The 25,335-nt window shown below is 37.3% G+C and overlaps 1 protein-coding gene across 6 annotated transcripts in view; it reads right to left on the bottom strand.

Moving 5' to 3' along the window:
- Nucleotides 1-24,510, bottom strand: part of CYYR1 (cysteine and tyrosine rich 1) — a 105,295-nt gene extending 80,785 nt beyond the window's left edge. The window contains exons 1-3 of one of the 6 annotated variants that reach the window (XM_037990651.2): nt 23,969-24,510; nt 17,422-17,524; nt 9,032-9,121 (exon numbers count right to left, since the gene is read on the bottom strand). In XM_037990651.2, coding sequence (XP_037846579.2) covers nt 9,032-9,121; nt 17,422-17,524; nt 23,969-24,383 — 608 coding nt within the window. In that variant the 5' untranslated portion in view covers nt 24,384-24,510. The remainder of the gene's footprint in view (nt 1-9,031; nt 9,122-17,421; nt 17,525-23,968) is intronic. The other 5 variants (XM_037990653.2, XM_037990652.2, XM_007966000.3 and 2 more) reach the window with 5 other exon arrangements.
- Nucleotides 24,511-25,335: the final 825 nt, after the last annotated feature.

The raw sequence follows: 25,335 nt of genomic DNA, 5'->3' as shown, positions 1-25,335 counted from the left end.
GGGAAGCCTGCCAGTGATTAAAGAGTGTTCATTTTAATATTACATTCTTTTCCCTTCCCAAATGCTTTCCCACACCTCATCGGACTGTACATTTTTCTTAATAACCCTAATTTAAAATGAATTATTTTAGTCATTTTCATCACAAAATTTAATGATCAACATTCTTAATTTTCTATTTCTGTGTCTTTGTTTTCATGTCATGTCACCTACAGGGCATATTCTGTAAGCTGTACATTAAATTAATATTTCTACCGAGGCTGCAATGGGTATCTGATGCACTACAGAAAAGTGTAGAGTGTGGGCCAGATCCTCAAAGATCTCAAATCCGAATTGAGGTGTTTATACATGTACGAAATGCCAGGGACTGTCAGGCTTTTAAATGATTTGGAATTACAGTAAAGTAAATCTAAACTTCCATGGTATTATTTGTAATCCACTGACATGCCTCATAAATAAAATTTTAAAAGAATAAAAAAAAAATGCAAATAACTTCATTATACCCTCTATATAAGTCAATATAAACAGATAGTTCATTTTCCCTTGTCAGGTGAGTTTCAAGAAACTACAGGCATACCTCGTTTTACTGTATTTTCTTTATTGAGTCTCACATATGTTATTTATAAATTGAAGATCTGTGGCAACCCTTCATTGAGCAAGTCTATTGGCACAATTTTTCCAACAGCATATGCTCACTTTGTGTTTCTGTGTCACATTTTGGTAATTTTCACAATATTTCAAAGTTTTTCATTATATCTCTTTTTCACTATGTCTTTTTCATTATAACTATGATGGTAATTGTGATCAGTGATCTTTGATGATACTACTATTGTAATTATTTTCAGGCACCACAAATTGCACCTGTGTAGATGGTGAACTTAATTGATAAATGTTGTGTGTGTTCTGACTGCTCCATTGACCAGCCGTTCCCAAACTTTCTCTCTCCCCTCAGGCCTCCCTCTTCCCTGAAACACAAAAATATTGAAATTAGGCCAATTAATAACTCTACAATGGCCTCTAAGTGTTAAAATGAAAGGAAGTGTAAAATGTTTCTTACTTTCAATCAAAAGCTAGAAATGATTAAGCTTAGTGAGGAAGGCAAGTTGAAAGCTGAGACAGGCCAAAAGCTGACTCCTGCACCAGCGAGCCAAGTTGTGCAAGCAAAGGGAAAGTTCTTGAAGGAAATTAAAAGTGCTGCTCCAGTGAACACACAAGTGATAAGAAAGCAAAAGTGATCTGAATAGAAGATCAAACCAGCCACGACATGCCCTTAAGTCAAAGCCTAATCCAGAGCAAGGCTTTAACGCTCTTCAAGTTTGTGAAGGCTGAGAGAGGTAAGGAAACTGCAGAAGGAAAGTTAAATGCTAGAAGAGTTGGTTCATGAGGTTTAAGGAAAGAAGCTATCTCCACAAATAAACATACAATGCGAAGCAGCAAATGCTGATGCAGTAGCTGTGGCAAGTTTTCTGTAAGATCTAACTCAGGTCATTGATAATGGTGGCTACATTAAACAACATATTTTCAGTGTGGGTGAAACAGAGTTCTGTTGGAAGAAGGCACCATCCAGGACTTTCATAGCTACAGAGAAAAGTCAATGTCTGGCTTCAGAGTTTCAAAGGACAGGGTGACTCCCTTGTCAGAGACTAATGCAGCTGCTGACTTGAAGTTGAAGCCAGTGCTTACTGAACATTCTGAAAACTTAAGGATCCTTAGGAACTGTGCTAAATCTACTCTGCCTATGCCCAACAAAGCCCATATGGCAGCATGTCTGTTTACAATATCATTTACTGAATATTTGAAGCCTACTACTGAGAACTACTGCTCAGGAAAAAAGATACTTTTGAAAATATTACTGCTCTTTGACAATGGACCTGGTCACCCAAGAGCGCTGATGGAGATGTTCAAGGAGATTAACGCTGTGCTCATGCCTGCTAACACAACATCCACTCTGTACTCCATGGATCAGAGTAATTTTGACTTTCGCGTCTTATTATTTAAGAAATAAATTTTGTAAGGCTATAGCTGCCACACATAGTTATTCCTGTGATGGACCTGGGCAAAGTAAATCGAAAACCTAGAAAAGATTCGCCATTCTAGATGTCACTAAGAACATTTGTGATTCACGGGAGGAGGTTAAATGATCAACATTAATGGAAGTTTGAAAGAAATTTATTCCAGCCCTCATGGATGACTTTGATGGGTTCAAGACTTTGGTAGAGGAAGTAACTGCAGGTATAGTGATAACATCAAGGGAGCTAGAATTAAAAGTGGAGCCTGAAGATGTGACTGAATAGCTTCAGTCTCATGACAAGACTTGAATAGATCAGGAGTTAATTCGTATGGATTAGCAAAAAAGTGGTTTTGGGAGATGGAATCTACTCCCGGTGAAAATGCTGTGAACACTGTGGAAATGACAGCAAAGGATTTAGAATATTACGTACACTTAGTTGATAAAGCAGCAGTAGGATTTAGAAGGATTAACTCCAATTTTGAAAGAAGTTCTACCCTGGGTCAAATACTACCAAAGAGCTTTGTACGCTGTTGAGAAATCTTTCATGAAAGGAGGAGTCAACTGATGTAGCAGACTTCATTGTTGCCGGTTTTTTTTTTTTTTTTTTTGAGTTGGATTCTCGCTCTGTCGCCCACGCTGACGTGCAGTGGCGCGATCTCGGCTCACTGCAAGCTCCGCCTCCCGGGTTCCCGCCATTCTCCTGCCTCAGCCTCCCGAGTAGCTGGGACTACAGGCGCCGCCACCACGCCCGGCTCATTTTTTGTATTTTTAGTAGAGATGGGGTTTCACCGTGTTAGCCAGGATGCTCTCCATCTCCTGACCTCGTGATCCACCCGCCTCGGCCTCCCAAAGTGCTGGGATTACAGGCGTGAGCCACTGCACCCGGCCTGTCTTATTTTTAAAAACTTCCACAGCCACCCCAATTTTCAGCAGCCACCACCTTGATCATTCAGCAGCCACCAGCATCAAAGCAAGACCCTCTTCCAGCAAAAAATTACAACAACTTGCTGAAGGCTCAGATGATTTTTAGCAAGTTTCAGCAACAAGCTGTTTTAAAATTAAGGTATGTACATTGTTTTTTGGGTGTAATGCTACTGTGCCCTTAATAGACTACAGTATAAACAACTTTTATATGTACCAAGAAACCAAAACATTCACTTTGTTGCCATATGTGCCTTATTTTGGTGGTCCAGAATGGAACCTACAGTGTCTGCAAGGTATAACTGTACTTTGTCAGCCACTCCAGCTTTCTTTTGGTTAATATTTTCATGGTATATCTTTTTCCATCCTTTTACTTAACTTACCTATTTCAGTAGAATTGAAATGAATGACATATATTTGAGTAAGTTCAAAACAAAATCCATTTGCTGTTTTTACTGGTATGTTTAGACCTTTAATGTAACTATTGATATGTTTGAATTTAGGTATATCATTTTATGATTTGCTTTCTGTTTGTTCCCTCTGTTTTTCACTCTTTTGACTCCCCTTTTCTGCCTTCTTTTCAGTTATAAGATTATTTATTAGTATCCATTTTAATTTATCTACTATGATTTTGACTATATTACTCTGTAGTTTTTCATCGTTCTTTTTAGTGGGTGCTCTAGGGATTACAGGATATATACTTAACTCTTCACCATCACCTAGAATCCATTTTATATCACTTTTGTTGGAATATGGAAACCTTATCATCTTATTGATCCATTAACCTTTCCCCTCCTATGCTAGTCATGTTAATTATTACATCTAAACTATTGAATGTGCTATCATACATATCATATGTTTTCGCATTAAATAGTCGATTGCATTTTAACAAACTCAAGAGGAGAAAAACAGCCTATCATATTTACCAACTGGTACTGCTAGTTGGGCAGGACTTTGATTTTTTACTCTTCTTTTTCCTTTCTGATATTCCAAGTTTTCTCCGGTATCATTTGCTTTCCTTCTGAAGTACTTTTACATCAGGTCTGCTGGATTAATATTTTCTTAAGTTTTCTTAATTTAAGAACGTCTTTATTTTATCTCTATTCTTGGATAATATTTTTTACTGGATATAGAGGTTGACAATTCTATTCTTTTGGCACTTAAAAAAATATGCCACTTTGCTTGCCTCTGAGGTTTCTGATGAGAAAATGAAGTCATTCAAATAACAGCTCCCCTATAGGTAATGTATTGTTTTTCTCTGGCTGCTTCCAATTTTTTTTTTTTTCTTTAGCTTTTAACCAATTTGATTATGATGTATCTGGGTGTGAATTTAATTGAGTTTATCCAGTTTGGAATTTCCTCAGCTTCTTAGATCTGTAATTTATGTCTTTCACCAAACTTGGGATTTTTTAGCTCCACACTTTTTCTCCTTTCTTCTGGGATTCTGATGGCACCGATGCTAAACACTGTCCACATTATGTTTGCTTACTTAGAACTAGAGGGCTTCTCCGGCAGCCCTCTTTGTCCATGTCCTGAAGCCTACTTCTGTTTTTTGGTCTGTGTTTAGTCCAGAGTTGGGTAACAGAGGGAAACAACTGGTAAACTTATGGCTAGTTGGGCAGCATTTCAGATTTTGGTCTGGTTCCCCAATCCACCTGCTAGTATTTACTTTCCACAGTCCTGAAGTAGCTGCTTCATGCATGCTGTCCACGCTCCACAGGTGAGCTCAGTGGGAGGCAGAGCGTGGAGCTTGTTTTCTTCATCTTACTCAGAACTGGAACCAACTCTCTCAACTAAATATAATGAGACAAAAGCCATTTTACCACAAACACTAAACAAAATATGTAACATGTATATTAAGCTGGCGGTGTAAAGCCAACAGGCTGAATAAAAAGAAACTCATCTTAGAACTGATAGACCTCAGCTGATCCTCGCGATGATCAGTGACTTTTTATTTGGCATGGCACCTGGCGTTTATTTGCTTCCACTGAAAATACATTCAATCTGGAGATTGTTCCAAATGTAGGCTGTGCACAGTATCATCGGAGGCAACTTGTTGCGCTTTTTGTTCTTTTAAGTCTTATAAGTCCTGACTTAAATGGAGAGAACTGCTGATTAACACAATTTTTAAAAGAGCTTAATCAGGGAAATTCTCAACTGTTACATACAAAGAACACTCAATCTATAGAGCACTATGATCACTCTGCCAAAAGAGCCGGCAGTTAGAACACCATTGTGTGCATTAATTATTGACATATCAATGGAGATGAGCCAATGGAATTCTTTAATGAATCATTTTTAAAGCAAATCATTACCCACTGATTTTTGATATTATATATGTTTTTTTTCTATAAATCGGGTTTATATATTCAGATTTGATTTCCTAGTTTCTGAGTGGGTTTCTCACTCTAATTCACAAGCCAGCCTAGGGTAACATGGTAGACTTGTGTATCTAATGTACATGTATCTAATGTACTTTTCAGGCAGTATTATGCCTTCAGCAACCACTGGGCAGCAGGACACCATACTTAATTAGCTGCCTTTGCAGTTATCAGACTCCAATCACATTTGATTAAGGGCACCATTTATTTCACTCAAGCCCGAGAGTGCGCTCCTGGGGAGAGGCAGGTGGTACTCTCCTGTTGATGAAGTCCAGAGAGCCAGAGAGAGAGCCTGTCACCAGAAGTGACACTCTGCAGCTCAGTCACAGACTTTCCAAATGATCTTGCAGAAGCCATTTTTCTCCCCAACATGTTTTATTTATTGTATTTTTTAAATCATTATGATTCTTTTTGATCACTATGTTGCTCAAACTGGACTCAGACTCCTGGACTCAAACAATCTTCCCACCTCAACCTTCCAAGTAGCTGGGATGACAGGCATGCATTTTCCATGCCTGGCTTAAAACCTAGATGTTTTCAAAGCCCAGTGTTCTCATTAATGACAGGAAAAATTTGTAAAGCCCTTCTAAGTGCTTCTTTGTATAAATGTATATGTCAGAGGGGCAAGTTACTATTCCCTCTTTACACATGAACAAACTGAAGCTTGGTGATATTAGGAGATCTAAGTTCAGACAGCATCAGGAACCCAAGCCCGATTTTTCTGAATCCAAACATTTGTGGTCTTTCTCCTACAACTTCCTATCACTAAAACTACTGTTAATCAAGAATAGAATTACAAAGCATTGTTTCCTGTTTAATTCTACTTGGCAAAGGCCACGAGGGTCTATTTACTTAATGTAAGAATGAATATTACTTGAGACTGCAACCTCAAAGTAGAGTTTTCAGCATTTATTTGATAAACTTAAATTCTAATATATTTCTATGTGTGATACTTCAGAGGCTGATCCTACATTATGCCTGATGTTTGTTAAAAAAAAAAAAATGTCGTATCCACACAGTAGAGTTGGCTATTTGCAACCACAGGTAGCTCTTACTTTTTGCAAAATGCAGGTAGCTCTTATTTTTTGCAAAATGCGGCATAGAGAGATATAGTTTTGCTTATGTTTTTGACAGTGTGAATTTATAAGGAAGTATGTTTAAAGTAATTTGTCATGTTTTTCTCTATTTTTGTCAGATTTGTGCAAAGGCACAAAATTTTTTTTTTATTACCTGTAGGGTCTTTTTCTTCCTCTCCTTTCTGTAACTATGAATATTGAAATTAACAATGCTCTTTGTTTCTCAGTCACAGAGTTACTACCGGCTAAATAGCTAAGGCTTTCACCCACAGCACTTTCAGATGGAATCCTATTACACTTCATAAGGTTATCACCACCCTCTGACATTTTCATTAGTTATGGGTGTGTACATCCTAACATTTTGCAGTGGGGAGACAGCTGGGAGATATTGTGTTCTGGGTTGCAGCTGCCCATCAGAAGTCTTCCAGTATAATGGAGTAAAAATCACTGGGTGTATGTAGTTCTTCCCTCCTCAATTTTATCCATAAAACATTTCATCTCCAAAAATTGTGAAGGTGAGTTGCACAGGAGCCTGTTGTCTTAATAGTCATAGGCTGGCAGATCATATTACTTAATTGATAGAGCACATTCAACCCAGAAACATGACAGGAGGTTAAATTATGATAATCAAATGGGCTTTTCAGTTCTAGTCTCCATGATCTGATTATAATTTATCATAAACAGTGTGATTAGAAAGTGACAATTGATTCTATTATTCCTTTTACTCTGTAATGACACCTAATCTGTATTCCATGAAAAGATATTCTTTGAAACCAATAACACATTCAAATGATGGTTTGATTTTGCTAAGCAAATATTTTTCCAGATGATGCATATTAATTTAGAACCCACGAAATGTCAGGTTTTTCATGTTTAAACGAAGAATTGATCTGCGTTTAAATAATCTATTCTGGATCCTTCAATCTATTAGGCCCTGTGGCTTCGATAGTGAGTTGGCAAACTGGCTTCGTGTCCTCTTAGGTCTGGGGTGTGGAAGGGCAGACAGATAATTAAGGAACATAAATAAACTGATAAATAGTAACAGGAGAGTGTGTTAGTCTGTCTTCACACTGCTAGGAAGAAATACCTGAGACTGGGTCATTTACAAACAAAAGAGGCTTCATTGACTCATGGTTCCACAGGCTGTACAGGTAGCATGAATGGGGAGACCTGAGAAAACTTTCAATCATGGCAGAAGGTGAAGGGGAATCAGGCACGTCCTCACACGGCTGGAGCAGGAAAGAGAGTGAAGGCGGAAGGGCTACACACTTTTAAACAACCAGATCTCGTGAGGACTCACTCACTGCCACAAGAACAGCAAGGGAGAAATCCACGCCTATGACCCATGCACCTCCCACCAGGCCCCTCCTACAACATTGGGGATTACAATTCGACCAAATCCAAACCATATCAAATAGAGAAGGGATAATGCTACAGCAGCGTACAACGGGGACTCAAATCCAGATATAGTGGGTAAGAAGAGGTTCCCTCCAAAATATAGTGTTTAGGTCTTCATAAGGATAGCAATGAATCATTTTCACTCATTGCATCTTGAAACCTTCTTCAGATCTTCAGGAACCAGTGAGGAGTAGCAGAAACAGGTCAAGTATGTCTCATTTTAAATGCCAGCCCTTTACACAGTAGCTATATGAAATGACTTTACTCTGAGCCTCATCCTCCTCATCTGAACAGACAGGAATAATACGTAGGTCACAAGGACTATTCTGAAGGTTAATTAACTTATATGTTTTAAGCATCGGTGACAGAGAGCGCATTAAATAAATGGTAGCTCTCTTTCTTCCAACAATTCCTGCTGCCACCAAACACACTTTCTTTTATAATATCCAACTGTGATTTCTGTCTAATTAAGGCAGCTCCTAAACCTAGATTATATGAACAGATATGAGGTAATCTGATTTGGACACAATCCAAGTCAATAAAAATGGACGCTCACATAGACTGCTTTGTTATGGTAACATATTCAATTCAGAATGAACTGAAATATCACAAATCCTACATTTTATGTAGCATAAAACATAACAAGCAAATAGAAGAAAATAAAGGCATTCATTGTTCCCACCACCACAAGGAGTGTATTCAGGTTGATTAGAGAAGGACAGGTCAGTTTTGACAGAGGTAAAAAGGACTAAAATAGCATCCGAATGTAAAGAGGGGAGAAATCTCAGTGTATTCCCGAATTTCCCTGAGGCGCCGTTGTTGGCTTGCTGTTCTATTTCTTATACTTCTCTTCAGAATATCTCATTCATTCCCACACACCTTTCAACCCCAGTATCTCCAGGCCTTTTACTCCCAGACCTATATGTGATGCTTCATGCTCTCCACTGAACTTCAGAATGGAACATTCCACCATCTGAAGCTCACTGAGTTTGGTTCATACCCTGTAGGCTTTTCCTTGTTTAATGTACTAAAAGTAGAACTCATTCCTCTCTCTGAACCTTCCTGAATATTCCCCATTAGTTCCCAGCACACCATCCAGCCTCTTATACAAAGCAGAAACTTCAGAATTAATTCAGACATATTCTTATTTAGCCCCAATCCTTATGCTCACATCCCATCAGTCATCAAGTCCTAATCTCTTCCGTCCTTTTATCCCGTAGCACAAAACACTGTCAAATAACACCAACCTTTGCTTTCCAGGTGTACTGGGAAGATAGGTAGTGGCAGTAATGCCTGGGAGTTGGTTACAAGTGCAGAATTTCAGGCTGCATCCAGACCTGCCAAATCCGAATCGGCATGTTAAAAAGGTGTCTAGGCAACTCCATTACAACTATGATCAAACTTCTACATTATCTTTTTTTTAATTATAAGAATTTTGAGGGCCGGGCGCGGGGGCTCAAGCCTGTAATCCCAGCACTTCGGGAGGCCAAGACGGGGGGATCACGAGGTCAGGAGATCGAGACCATCCTGACTAACACGGTGAAATCCCATCTCTACTAAAAAAAATACAAAAAACTAGCTGGGCGAGGTGACGGGCGCCTGTAGTCGCAGCTACACTGGAGGCTGAGGCAGGAGAATGGCGGGAACCCGGGAGGCGGAGCTTGCAGTGAGCTGAGATCGCACCACTGCACTCCAGCCCGGGCGACAGAGCGAGACTCCGTCTCAAAAAAAAAAAAAGAAAAGAATTTTCAAACATATAAGAATCATAGATAATATAAAACACCCATATGCCACTACCCATATTAATAATTATACTTTCTTGAGATATTTAATTTAAAACAATTTTTAGGGACAGGGTCTTGCTATGTTGTCCAGGCTGGTCTCAAATTCCTGGGCACAGGCAATCCTCCCACCTTAGCCTCCTGTGTAGCTGTGATTGCAGATGCACTCCACCATGATTAAGCAATGATATCAGAGTTGAAAGCCACTTCCCAATACTCCTCCCTAGGGTGACCAATGTGTCTCAGTTTGCCACATACCATCCAGATTGCTGTACTGAAAGTCTTGAATCCCTGGAAACTTCTCAGTCCTGGGGAAATTCATGGGTACTCTTCTCTCCCTCACACATTTACACATTCACGACATGTGCTTGTTTTCATAAATAATACACAGAATGATTTGATGTGTTTAACTTTATGCAAATAGCATCATGTTGCACACGTTGCTCTTCAGTTAGCTCTTCACATAGCATTATTTTGAGATTTACTCTAATGGTATGTTAATATGAATTGAGTTATTTTAATTGCTGTATCGTTTGCATGAATATACTCTATCCACTGTCTTCTGATGCAGGTGCGGGTTGCTTCTAATGTTGTTATTTTTTAAATAATACATCAACCAACAGTACAAATGTCTCCTTGCGCAGATTTGGAAATTTCCTAGGGAATATATCTTGAAGAGGTGTTACTGCTAAATCCTAAAGTATGTCTATCTTCAGCTTTACTACATGGGGTCTGATTGCTCTCTACATGGAGCAGTTCATGTTCTCCCATCAACAACGTGAGAGCCCTTTTATCTTTGCCAGCACTGCTTGGCACTATCAGACTTACAGAGTATTGCCAGCCTGATGAGTGTGAAATGGTCTTTCAATGTCTTAAGTTGGTTTTTCCTGCTTTAGTTAGCCAGGTGGAGTATCTTTCACTTGTTTCTGGGTCATCCAGTTTTCTGCTCTATGACTTTTTTTGTGCACACACACGTTGCCTGTTATCTTATTGAGGTATTCTGGATACTAACCTTTCGTGAATCATACAAATTGCAATTCTGTTGCTCTCTGTATTAAAAATTTTAAAAATCAAGATATAATTCACGTCCCATAAAACTCACCCTTTTAAAGTGTACAGTTCAGTGTTTTTTAGTGATCTTTTGTGTTTTTTAATCTTTTATTTTAGACATCTTTTCTATCCTGATACCATAAATGCCATTCTCCTCCCATTAAAAAAAAGTAATTGTTTGCTTTTTGTTTTTATGTATGTAGTTTGATAAGAGTGGATTTTTGATTGTGGAGTGATGAATTGATCTCATTTAACGTTTATGCATATGGATAGCTAGTTGTTTTAGCAACATTTGTTACATAATCTATCCACCTCCACTAGTTGGTAATGTCATTTCTGTTATCTATCAAGTTTCCATATACACATCAGTCAATTTCTAAGCTCCACATTCTTTTGGTTTATCTGTGAACCAATATCACACAATTTGTTTTTCATAACTTTATAATAAATCTTGATGTGTGTAAGGCATATCTTCTGACTTTGGTCTTTTTCATAGCTCTTTTCTCTCTCCACGACCTTTACTGTCCCACACAAATTTTAGGCCCATTCTTTCAAATTCAACAAAAAATATTCTTGTGGATTTTGATTGGAATTGCACTGAATTTACAGATAGTTCAGGAAGAACTGCCATATTCAAATACTGACATCTTTACAATACTTGCATCCACAATTTGATATGTCTCTTAATTTCATTAGGTCTCCCTTTATCCCTTGTAATTTTTACATGGTTATAATACTCACTAAATGCATATATTATTACTGGATTTCTTACTGGATACATTATTGTTTTAAATATTGTATTTCAGATTTATTTATGCACATATCTATTACATTTTCTTATTGATTGTTGATGGTATCTAGGAATAAACCACTTTTGTACACTGATCTTATATCCAGCAATTTTGGTGAATTCCATTTTTTATAGTCTGAGGAATACCGACAATCATCTCATTTGTAAATGAGAGCAATTTACTTTCTTCCTTTCCAATTTTTATTACCTTTTTAAAAATGTGTCTCGCTGATTGCGCTGGCCAGGACTTCCAGTACAATGCTGACTAGAAGTGGTAGAAGGTACTAGTTTGTCATATTTTTGCCTTTAAAGGCAAGGGTTAAAACAACATACCATTGATTATGGTGCCTGATTTAGGGTGGTGCTTTTTAAAATACATATTTACTAGGTTAAACATTTTTCTTCTATATCCCTAGCTTGCTAAGTGTTTTAACTCTGAGTGATGATTTTAATTGCTTTTCCTTTTAAAACTGATCTTAGAATTACTCTTCTTTAAGAGACCTTTCCAGCACTCTAAAGTTGGAATCAAAGCTCCTTGTCTCTGATCCCACTGTATTTTGTGCTTCCCGCAGCAAGTTCATCTGCTGATGTGTCTATGCTTCTCAGTAGCTTCTAAGCAACTCAAGGGCAGGAACCTCATGTTTGATTCATGGCTATATCCTCCAGCACCTGATGTAGATCACGAAAAACTATACATAGCTGTAAGATAAATTGTGGAAAACATGTTCTAGAAACTTTATTTTTCCTTCCTCAAAACCAATTCTATTTCTGACAATTAGGCTTAATTTACAAAGACAATAATAACAGCATAGAAATTGGACTGAGAGAAGTTTTAGTTATCTACACATGTATATTTTCTTTTAATATAATTCATAGAATGTAAATATACATTTGAATATCATTGACTTCCTTCTTACAGCAAACCTAAGTTGTTGCTACATTCTAAATCAAGTTCATATTTATTTTAACATCATATTAGTTACTTATCTTTGTGTCATTATTAAAACAAAAATAAGGCTCCCACAAACTTTGATTTGTTCAGTATGTACTTTCTAGAGGTCTTTTCATATCTAGTTACTAAGATTATTTTAACTTAATTAATTTAAATGATTTTTTTTTTTTTACCAATGCCAAAGGCCTTTTTAAATGCATTATGTTTGTCAGTGTTTGAATAGCCTTACCTGTTTATTCCAGAACACTAAGATACGTAATGATCACAGGACCTCAAATGCCATTTGAAAATATGAAACCTTTATCTTTTAAGTCAGTTTTGCTTTCATGCATAGCATGACTCTCAAATCACAGTTGTAATATTTATTAGCTGTCCTTGCCAAACTGTGGGTAATACATCTTTCACATTTCATTGAGAAGAAAAGAAATTTAATCTCACTAGGATCTCCATTATTAGTTCTCCCTCTTGGGTTTTTTTTTTTTTTTTTTTTTTTCCTGTGGGGATTTTATGTTGGCCAGATGGGCTCTGAAGAATCCACAGACGGATCAGTATTTTACAATGGCAAAGTGGAAAAGCAAAATCTATTTTTGAGTTAGGAAATTAAATGCAATGTATTGTCATCTAGCTCACTATGTCCAAACTAGTCAATATTTTATTCCTATTCGATATTGTACAATTATTCTCTTACAAAACAGAATACCTTCATTTTCCTCAACTTTACTTCAGTTCTGTGTTTATCTTGTTCCACTGGATAACAGTAATTAGCCACTCAATGACACCCTCTATTCCCTTGAATTCTACCAACTCTAAAGAGGACTCTATAAACCACATTTTTACGCTGGATCTACTTTCTGGGGAATGGCAATTAAATTTCATTAGCAGCCAAAAGTTAAACATCCTTTTCCATATTCATCACAGACGAATCTGTCTTCCATGAAGCAGAGTTGCTGAATGAAATGTTTGAGAATCAATCTGGTGGGAAATTGTTTATTTCTCAAATTGGCCCAATTCTCATTTTTAAATATTCCGACACTTCTCTCTTCAGGTAGTTGCCCTCATGGTCAAAAATCTCTTAAATGGAGAAATAATTATAAGGTCATGTAGTTTGTCATAAATGGTTTCAAATGGTGTAACATCTCAAAGTGTGCATTCCAAATATTTCATGTATGGAATAAATAAAAAGAAGCTTCATTTGGAGCCTTCTCATCTTTGTCTATCGTCTTAATGATGTCTAAGAATGTGTCTGTTCTACATAAAACCAGATACCTGATTTCCAGAAAAGTACTATATTATTTCATTTTAGTTTTGCTAGGCATGACCAATAAAAGCACTTTGTTAAAGGATCTTTTGCCTGACCCACTTATTCCTACATTATATTCAAAGTTTACCCTTCCCCCTCTAGCCACACTGAACAGTAGGGACTTTCTCAACTGGATCATTTTCTTTCTTGTATCTTTGACTTTGTATGCAAGAGTCTTTCCAAAAAGCATGTCCCTTTCTTCACTATTTATGTAAATATCTACTTTGCCTTTAAAAACTCTGATCAGATTCCATGTTGATGATGTGTTCCCTAATCATCTCCTCCTAAACACACACACACAAACACACACACATAGACTTAGCTTTCCAGTCCTCCAATAATACTTCATAGACTAGCTCTTTGAATTAGAATTATTTGTCTATGCTCTCTTTTCTTATCAGATTTTGAGGTCTTGGAAGTCAGAGTCCATCATTTTTTCATCTTTGGATCCCAGGACCTAGGCCAGCACTGCCATGGTAACAGGCACTCAATGTGCATTTATAAATAATCGATTCAACTAAACATGCTGAATACTGTAAAAATTATTCTTAAATTCTGAATAATACGGACTCTCCTACACTGAAGTCAGTATCTGTGACTATAATGACCAGAAGTAGATAGGCTATCTTTTAAGTTCAATTTTTAAAGTTTTTCATAAGACAGAAGTAAATCGTAAAATTCCTAACAGAAATAAGAAAGAAAAAGGGCACCTGAATTTATCTGCCAAAATTGACTCATATTTAGAATAGAAAGAATCTTAAAAAAAAAAAAAATGAGAGGGCGGGGCACAGTGGCTCTTGCCTGTCAGCACTTTGAGAAGCCGAGTTGGGCAGATCTCTTGAGGCCAGGAGTCCAACACCAGCCTGGACAACATGGTAAATACAAAAAGTAGCCAGGCATGGTGGTGCCTGCCTGTAATCCCAGCTACTTGGGAAGTTGAGACCTGAGAATTGCTTGAACTCAGGAGGCAGAGGCTGCAGTGAGCTGAGATTGTGCCACAGCACTCCAGTCTGGGCAACAGAATGAGACTCTGTCTCAAATAAATAAAATAAATAAATAAATAAATAAATAAATAAATAAATAGGAGAGCAAATTGAGTAAAATAAGACTTTTCAACTAAATTAGCTCCTGTGACTGTTTTATAAACAAATCTTAATGGTTAGTTTGCAAAAGAGCAAGGACAATTGAAGTTAGCAGAATTAAGGGCTGAAAAGCAACATTGATTATATCAGCGGGTGACTAGGGGAAGACCTCAGCAAGGGAAGTCAAGAGGCCCTAACCCAACCATTTACAAACACTCTAAAATGCCCACATTATGTTTTGCTCTCTTTTTAGCTCATTTTAAACTGAGCAAGCATTTTTATTTTAAAAACAAACAAAAATATAAACCAAATTATAAAAATCTTCATTTAAGTTACCTAACATTTCATTGTGCTACTGCTTTCTTGCTTATCACTTTTCTAATAACCACGAGGGTTTAACTTTCTGTTATGACTATTAAAATGATTTCACTAAGAATGTGCCTGGATGCTTGAAAAAGAGGAAGCATCATTTGTGAGTTTCAAAACAGAAATATTTGACAAGTATATGAAGGAACCCTTGTAAGCATTCTTGGAATTAATTTTTTTCCTATCTCCTGCATCCCCAACCACCAATTAAAAAAAAAAAAAAAAGCACTTTGGGTGGAGTTAAGAACTCTTTTCAAATGTTAAACAATAACTGGAAATCCTGAAAATGTATTCCCTTTTATCAAGTAGGAAAATGCTTTAAAGTCTCCCCCCACCACTGCCGCCTTTCTTTTTGCTAAGAATTGTTTTGCATGATATTTACTCACTAGTTTCTATTTTGAACAGAAAGTTCAGTTATAACTGCCTGAAATATAATACCATCTGTGTTTATTTTCCCTTCTGAAACATGATTTTTTCCCCCCAAACATAACAAGTACCTGGTCCTAATAACCTAGATACATGTATCAACTCAACTAATTCTTCACTGTAACCAGTGGTGAAATTAAAGATTTAGAACGTGTACCATAAAAATGTGAACTTCATTGCAAATGTAAATCATATCAAGTACATCTATACATTCAAATATTTAAAAATATTCTGATTCATAAGTAGTTATGAGTTATATGTATTTACTTGGGTTGGGTGGAGGTAGCTATGGAATGAGAAGGAGTGCACAACACACTCCATGATATAGTTAGTGAATCAAGAAATAGGCCAGGAGCCAGATGACCAAAGAATCACAGAATCACTTTGACTTCACATTTTCCAAATCTATACTCACACCTCTACCTGGGACAGCAGCATCTAGCATGTGGAGACCATTTGAGAAAAAAAAAAATTAAATGTATTAATAATATATTTTAAGTTACTTTAAATACTGTGAAGTAATATGCCACCATGAACATCATTATATATTTATATTTGAGCTGATAAGTTACTGTAAAAAATCATCCTGACAGTTTTCTAATGTAAAAAGTGGGCTTAATCTCTTTTCTACCAAACCACCCATGAAGAAAAATTCAAACATTTTATTTGGAGCTTATTTGCATTTCAAAGAAGGCTTAAATTCCACGCATGGTTTTTTATTATAGCTTGACATTTCTTTCACATTTATTATAGTGTTCGAGAGTATCCCGAAGTATGTTTTTGTTTTTTTTTTTTTGGTATTCTCAGAGTCATTATCTCTAATATCAGCCTCAACACTGATTCTAGAAAGTTTATGTGGTGCCAGGTTTTCTATTCTCGGGAAATGGAGGATGTGTAACAAGCCGTCTCAATGGACACGTCCCTAAAATAGCTGCGCACATAGTACTTAGCGCCTAATGTTTCCCGTTTCCACTTGAGCCTTTGTAGGGCATGAGTTAAACAGAACATTTCCCAAATCACCATGATCCCGACTTGAAAAACAAGAACAGAAGACAGAGGCACAACCGCTGCTGCTAACTGAAAGCCATGGGGATTTCGACGCAAGAAATTCTTATGTTCCTCATTCTCAACCTTTTATTTCTCAGTTGTGGATTCCTCTCTTGAGCAACTGACAAGTACAGACTTTTCCTGCCATACAGCCCTGGAGGCAGGTCCAGATTCTGTATTTCCCTTTGTCCAGAAGCGGGTCTAAAATAAATTTCTAATTTGTTACAAGGAAATGCTTCACAGAGTCTACATGTATATATTTCATTTGTGTTTTGGTGCCTTGTTGTTTATCACTTTGCATTACCCGTGCCTAGCTTGTCCTAGGCTCTAAACCTGTTTCCTGAAGTTGCTGTATATGTATTATGTGAGAGCTGACATTTCATGTCTCATCTGTTTTTTATTAATAACCTCTCTTTTTCCTGACATCTATTGGGTATATTAAATTCATACATGATGACAAAATAAACTGGCTATAATTAAATAACAAATTTTAACTTGCACAAAACAGACAAAACCATATCACTGACGATGTTACAAAATTATCAATAAAATGATGCCTATGTAAAACATTATTAGAGTACACAAAATAAAACAATAAAAGAATAACTCTTTTTAGTTCCTTTATAGTGAAGGCAATTTATTTTGTATATTATTTTGCGTATTTTGTCAAACAACATAGTCCATTAGATAGTGATCTGTTAATATCTCCAGTAAAGATTTCAGGTCAGTAACCAGTCTTGAAATCTCTTGCCCACAACTATCACTTAGTACTTTTAAAAGACATAACTGGACAACTGGACAAGAGGAAGAGCATCAGTACTGCCAAATTTGACTAATACTCACGAGAGGATATTCCCAATATAAGCGTAGTAGGAGCAACAGTAGGGTGTGGTTCCATCACAGCAGTAAGATTTGCAATCTTTGCCACACTGAGCAAGGCAATCATCTACAAAACAAAAACCATTTGTGAGCAGTCATAGTTGTAAAATCACAGTTTCAGGAAAAATTATGCTATTTCACATCTTAATCAGCCAATGACCACTCTTTAGTGGTTTTAAATCTTCATTTTCGTCCTCAGAATTCAAAAACATTCGTAAGGATCTAAATTAGCCTCCCTTCCCCATTAGACTCTAACCTGTAAAGACAAAGACAATTCTTGAATCTTCTACACCAAGCACCATAATTGCTAGTCAGGGTTAGTTGAATGAGATAATGAAGGAAGGAATTAAAGAACAATTAAACTACTCAGTCATTGGATTTGTCCATAGAGTTTTTATAATAAATTTTAAATGATAAAGTCTTCTTGGCCAAGCAAAATGGCTCATGCATGTAATCCTAACACTTTGGGAGGCTGAGGCGGGTGGATAACTTAAGGTCAGGAGTTCGAGACCAGTCTGGCCAACATGGTAAAATCCAGTGTCTACTAAAAATACAAAAAGTAGCTGGGTGTGGTGGTACACACCTGTAATCCCAGCTACTCAGGAGGCTGAGGCAGGAGAATTGCTTGAACCTAGGAAATGGAGGTTACAATGAGCCGAGATCATGCCACTGTACTCCAGCCTGGGCGACACAGTGAGGCTCTGCCTCAAAAAAAAATAAATAAAAAAAAAGTCTTCTAACTTTAGGGTCTTGTATTCTCACCTGAACTCAATCGATAGAAGGTTTAGTAGTATGAATAACACCAAAATGGAATAATTTCAAAATGATGTATATTTTCCATGATACTACATTGTATGCTTTCCTTTTTGTGCCATTTTTTACCTGTATAATTACAGTTTGCATACATGTGGTAACACAATGAGTCTGCATCCTGTAAATTCATTTGGATTAAAAGATGATTGGTTATAGGAAGAAATCCCCATAGACAATATTTTGTAAACAATTAAGAGTTTACTTAATGTCAGATTGAGGAATCAGTAAGATATAAAACAGTACTATGTGAAGGAGGAAAAGTTATTTTCTGAATAAAGGATCAGAAATTACTATTTTTTCCATATATTTTGCAGCAAGAAAAATTATACTAAAAATGTTGGATAAAAATTACTCTAGCTTTTAAGTATTCTTTATTCCACCTAAATGATTTATGTTTAACAAGCTAAGATTGTCACCGAGTTAGTCATATAAGTTATGATGGATATGTAAGTTTCAGATACATGATTAGGAAAACATTAAGTACAGTCTGATAATTTAGGTTGTACATTTAAGAGTCACAAAATAATCCATTTCCAACTCAATTCCTGAAGGTAATATTTAATTATTATATAAATTATATAAAACTTTTGCTTCCCTATCAAAGCCATAACATTAAAAGTACAAAATATTATATTTATGTCTACATGTCCATGTAACTGATTTATCCAGAAAGGAAATTTTACGTTGCTTTTAAATCACTTCCCTGCTAAGATGATACTTTACAAAGAGATGTGATTAGAAGATAGCAAAGTTCAGTCACCATTAACAATTATGCATAGCTTTTGTGGAACAAATGGAAAAATTCATGTTTCCTTCCCCTCAGTTTTATTTTTACATTATAGGTAGTCAAACATGACCCTTGAGGCTTACCTCTGGATTGTGGTAAGAAGGAATGAAAACGAAAAATAATTACTTTTGTGAGATTCAGTAAATACTTAAGTCCACTTCTAAAATTTGAAAACAGAAACACGATCTAATGATTTAGATACAAGGGAGACGCCAATATATTGACAATAAATGCTTTTTGCAGAGTACAACACACTTTTAAAGGCTATTTATTTTACAGTTTTCTTGGTGAATTTCCATAGCTCTCATTTTTAGTGCTATTTAATTTATTACTGGTCAGTTATCTGAAGGGCTTAGTGGGGATGTTTTGCTTCATGTTCTTAAAAGCCATTCAACGTACACCTACAGCCATCTGATCTTTGACAAAGTCAGCAAAAATAAGCAATGGGGAAAGGACTCCCTATTCAATAAATGGTGCTGGATAACCAATTAGCCATACACAGAAGAATGAAAATGGACCCCTATCTTTTACCACATACAAAAATTAACTGAAATTGATTAAAGATTTAAATGAAAGACCTCAAACTATAAGACTCCTGGAAGAAAAGCTAGGAAACACCATTCCTGACATCAGCCTCGGGAAGGAATTTATAACTAAGTCCTCAATAGCAATTGCAACAAAAGCAATTGACAAACGGGATTTAATTAAACTAAAGAGCTTCTGCACAGCAAAATAAACTATCAACAGAGTAAGCAAACAATCTACAGAATGGGAGAAAATACGTGTAAGCTATGCATCTGACAAAAGCCTAATATCCAGAATCTATAAGGAACTTAAATTGAACAAGCAAAAACTAAATAATCCCATTAAAAAATGGGCAGAGGACATGAACCAGACACTTCTCAAAAGAAGACATACAAGCAGCCAACAAACACAACAAAAAAATGTTCAACAAGTCACCAATCGTCAGAGAAATGCAAAGCAAAATAGAGCGCTATTATTGAAAAGTCAAAAAAACAACAGATGCTGGTGAGCCCGTGGAGAAAAGGGAACACTTATACACTGTTACTGGAAATGTTAATTAGTTCAACCACTATGAAAAGCAGTTTGGAGACTTCTCAAAGAACTTAAATCAAAACTACCATTTGACTCAGTAATCTCATTGCTGGGGTATATATCCAAAGGGAAATAAATCATTCTATCAAAAAGAGAAATGCATTTGTACATTCATCACAGCACTATTTGAAATAGTAAGGACACTGATTCTTCCTAAGTGTTCACTAATAGTGGACTCAGTAAAGAAAATGTGGTACATATACACCATGGAATACTATGCAGCCAGAAAAAAAAAGATTAAAATCATGTCCTTTGCAGCAACATGGATGAAGCTAGAGGCCATCATCCTATGCAAATTAATTCAGGAACAGAAAACCAAATACCGCATGTTCTCACTTACAAGTGAGAGCTAAACCCTGGGTACTCACGGACATAAAGATAGCAACAGTAGACACTGGGGACTTCTAGAGTGGGAAGGAAAGGGAGTGGGGAGGGGTTGAAAAACGAACTATTGGGTGCTATATTCAATACTTGGGTGACGGGATCAATTGTACCTCAAACCTCAGCATCACAGAATATACTCATGTAACAAATCTGCACATGTACTCCCTGAGTCTAAAATTAAAGACGTTGAAATTATTTAAAAAATAAATAAATAAAAGCCACTCTGATTGTGAAAGAGCTAATGTCCCCACTATTCTGTCAGAGTAGGACAACCAATGTGTAAGTAACTTCATGGGTGCCCTTTGAACCATATCCGGGACAGTGACATCTTATTAAACTCTCCATCAATATCAAAGATTCCATTGCTACCATTGTATTCCGGTGACTACTCTTATAAAGACATGGTGTTATCAAAATATTTTGAGCCAACGTTACAGGAAACCAAGCCCAAAATCTTGTAGCCAAGCAGCTGGATTATACCTGAGCAAACATCTGGATCATGTTACACATTGGTCATTGTTTTTATGGCATTTTCCAGTGCTCTTGTCTACTTCCCAGAATTAAACTACCCAAAAGGGGAGATTTAACAGGATGGCAAATACATTTACAATCACAGCCTCTCCAAAATGAAATTTCAACCACACCTCAAAGCCTTTTTTGTGTTAGTTGCTTTCTCTGGGATATCTGAGAATAATTTGGCAAAGATCAGTGTTGGTGCCATACAGGAGCTTTTTCTCACTGGAGAAAGAACAGACCATTCCAATTTGTCTTCAGAAGATAAATAATATTACATCTAATGTCCAAGTTAGTATCCCTGAAAATCAGCCAATTTAAACTTTCTTCAATGACTTTTTGCTGAAAGGTGTGGTCTGGAAGAAGGTTCCCCAGCTCACCCCTGCCTCCCAACCCACCCTGCCTCCCACCTTAAGGAAAGTGCAGAACAGGAAAAGCAGTATCTGGCTTGAAGCGCTTGCTTAGAAATGGCCCTTGCAAAGTATAGCTAAGATAAGAGAGGAAGGAAAGGGAGGGGACAGAAGTTACTGGCTGAGGCCCGGAAGGTAAAACCTTGACCAAATCCTGTCTTTGTAGCCTGCAGTGGGAGTCAGACAATAATATTGACACTTCACTGGGTCTCCTTCCAAAAGTAACTCTATAGTACAACATGATGCTTCAGGTATAGAAACTTTGTTCTTATTTGTTTAGCCAAATAAAATGTGAATCTAATGCATTTGCTTTGGGGAAAATAATTTAGATTATCAATAGTGCATCTACATAGATTTTTGTCCCATAAAGCTGGCAATTCATTTAATAGTATGAACTCGTTCGATTTCTGGGGTGTTCCAGCATCTAACCTCCGCCCTTACTTCCAGCCATACCTCTTAGTTGCAACCAAACTGAAATATCCTTTGTTGCATGTACAGATCTTGATTTTTGCCTTTGATCCCACGATATCCTGCTATATCCTACTCCATCTTGTTTGGTTCAGGGCGTCTCCATTTTTCAAAGGTCTAGTTCCTTCAAGTCTTCCTCAATTCAGTTTTCCTGAGCAAATATTGATTGATCTTTTTGCTGAACAAAATAGACATTGTCCTCATGAAGTTTACTCTTTTAAGCCAGCAATAAGGTTTCTTCTTTGAACATCTATAGCACATGATTTTACCTCTCCTATGACACAACCTTTTATACCTTAAAGTAATTTATGATCATACCATATTTCCCAGAGAAGACTGATAAGAACATGACCTCTTATGGCTCAACATATCTCAGTAAGTAATAGTTGAATGAATATGAAAAGCATAAAAAGGCCTCTGAATAAGAAGTCCAGGAATTGACACCAAAGAACTTATTAGCTAAACACTTCTTAGCAAAGATAATAAGTCAACTTAGCACTGGCTTACAACGACTTTGTAGCTTACAAGAGAGGGATTCCAAAGAAGAGAAATGAATGGACTGAAAACTTTCTAAACTAACCACCCTTGTTGCTGGCCAGCTTCGCTGATTTCCTGAGCCCTGAGGAGCTGGGCATCTGCACTGGGGAAACAGGAGGAGGGGGCAGAAGCTTTCAGTTTACCAGAAGGAATATAATAAACAAACAAACAAACAAAATTGTGGTTCAAAGGAGTGGTTGAGTAAGTGTGAGTGGAAGTATTAAACACTGTCGAGGAGAGGCGGTGAAAAGCATAATTGCTTCGAAAGAACTAATAGAGATTTTTTCAATAGAAAACGAGTATTAATGCAATTGACTGTTAATCCCTCAAATTCTGAAAACCTTATATAAGTTTAGTAAAAGAAATAAATGTTGTAAACAGATTAGATGGAAATTCTCTTCATTTAATAGGAAGAACTTTTCCTACTTTTATGAATTTCCATATTAGAAAGTCAGCGTTTTTTCCTGCCATAAAACATGTTTAAAGGGTAACTCCTAGACAGCCACTAATTTGCATTTCAATAAACAGACTGAAAATGTCCACAGAAGTTATGGTGACTCTTTTCTAGCAAGGTTGAACGAGAAATTCAATTCTTTTAATGCTCAGGTCCAACGTTGAAGAAAATCATTTCAGTTGCAATATATTTTTGAGTATCAAAGGTAAATTTCAGTGCTATGTATACATTTAGTACTGGAGGCTCATGGATGAGCCTGCGATTTTTGTCACAGGACGTTAGAGACACAAAAACATTGTACAAAGAACTTTGCTTTTAGCTTGCATTGTTTTGTGAATATGAACGAATGCAAAGACCACATGTGTAAGACACTTTATACCTGAATAACCAATGAAAGGCCGTTTGGGGCTCCATATTAATCACAGAACAAGAAAACCCACTTTGCTTCATTAATTATTAGCAGTTCTTACTACAAATAATTAGAAGGGAAATGAGATGTCCTTCTCTTATAAACAAGTGTTTATCCAAATCAACTAACACAGATTAGACTCTGGGTGAATTCAAGCTTCTCAAAAACCTGTGTTTGACTTCAATCCTGTAGCTCAGTCTACCGCACTTGTAAATCTCCCAAAGAACAAAAACAAAGCTCTAAGTTTTTTTATTCATAAGAGGGAAAACCAGGAATATTCAGAAAGCAGAAGATGGAGACTCCACTGCCTACCCTATCCAGATAAGTTTATTTGGATGTAGTTTACTCTATCCGGAGTCAAATCCCCTAAACACAAGACTGCTATTTCCAAGGTGGAAAGGGAAAGAAAAGAAATACAAAAAGTAAAAGGAACAAAACAAAAACCGCGTGAGGGTGGAAGCGCGCGGGTTTCTGCCGTCGCTTCGCAGAAAAGGCAGAGGCGTCTGCAAAGGTCCTTCTGCAAAGGTCCCGGTCCATCCAGCTCAACCCAACTGGGCCCGGATCGTGACCCAAGCCCGGCCCCGAGCCTCTGACCCTCTCCGCCGCCCTCTGTCACTGACCTGCGTAGACAAAGAGCAGGACCAACTTCGGAAGCAAGACCCCTGGACGCACGGGCAGCCTCGGAGCGTCCATCCAAGCCGGTGGCCTGAGGTTGCGCGCCAGAGAGAAGCTTGGAGCGAAGGGAGAGCCCGGAACCGGAGGGAATGGGTAGGATGGAGGACGATCAGATGGAGAGAGCAGCGCTCCTGAGAGCCGGGTGGAGCGGAGACCCGGCCATTGCCTAGGGAACCTTCCAAGGGAGCCCGGGCCCGGCGCGTCCCGGGCCAGCCAGTGCGGGACTCCGCGGAGCTGGGGCGCGCGTGGCCCGAGACGGGCTGCGCTGGGGGCCCAGGTCTCTTTGTCTCGCCCCACTGCGCTCAGGCGCTGGGAAGGCGGCCACTCCGGCGTCCTTGGCCACCCAGGCTCACATTTCATCTCCGCGGGTGGCAACGACTCCGGGCAGGGGGCGGGGGTGGCCCCGACTCCTCCCCAACCTCGGGTTCTTCCTTCTAAAGAGTGACTAGAGGACCAAGAAACTTTTTCTAACCCCTTGCTTTGGCGATTGCTGTGGAGTTCAACCTGCTCCTTTTTAGCCCTGCCCTCCACTACAATTTTTCCTTTCAAAGCAATGGATGAAAAACTTTGTTTTTTATCTTTAAACGAAGGGAAGGAATTTTCAGGACTGAAGGTATTGGATAAAGAGTGACAGCGACGAAAACTCAGGATTGGGAAGTACAGAAAGTGTATGGCATCTCTGCTGAAAGCTGATAAAATGTTTATTATTTTTTCCTGTAAATTCAGGGGAAAAAACCCAAACAAACAGTGCACATTGTGGTTATGATTTTGACAATGTTTTGGAGTTACTGACCTATGCAATTAAACAAGAGAAAGAAAAAGATTTATAAAAAATGAAAGCTAAATTGTCATTAGCAAATGAAATATGTGTATACATGGAAAATCAAAGTTAATCAACTATGAAGTTCTTGTTTAGAAAACCAATAGTTTTCTTTCCTGCAAACAAAAATCAGTTAGAAAGTTCTCAATGTCATGCATGAAGAAAAAAACAAAGATGTGAATAAGTAAAGAGATACTTTCACTAAGAAATTTTAGTAGCATAAAGATAAGATTCCCCAAATTATTCTATACATTTAGAAATAAAATTGATCTCAATTAAAAAAATAACATGATTTTTTCAAACCAATCTGATTCTAAAGTTTATGTGGAAAATAAATATGTAAGATTATCTATCTAAAACAAGAGTAATGAATGGGAATAATGAATGGGATATTACATATAATATCACCATAATTAAAAAAGTTTAGATTAACTTTGGAATACATAGGCTCAATGAAAGAGTAAAGGGAACCCAAAAGTAGACATGAGTGTG

Source organism: Chlorocebus sabaeus, chromosome 2, assembly GCF_047675955.1.
Source record: "Chlorocebus sabaeus isolate Y175 chromosome 2, mChlSab1.0.hap1, whole genome shotgun sequence".
In the NCBI taxonomy this organism is placed as follows: domain Eukaryota; kingdom Metazoa; phylum Chordata; class Mammalia; order Primates; family Cercopithecidae; genus Chlorocebus; species Chlorocebus sabaeus.
The sequence above is the reverse complement of the archived record's forward strand: the minus strand, read 5'-3'. Positions and strand labels throughout refer to the sequence as shown.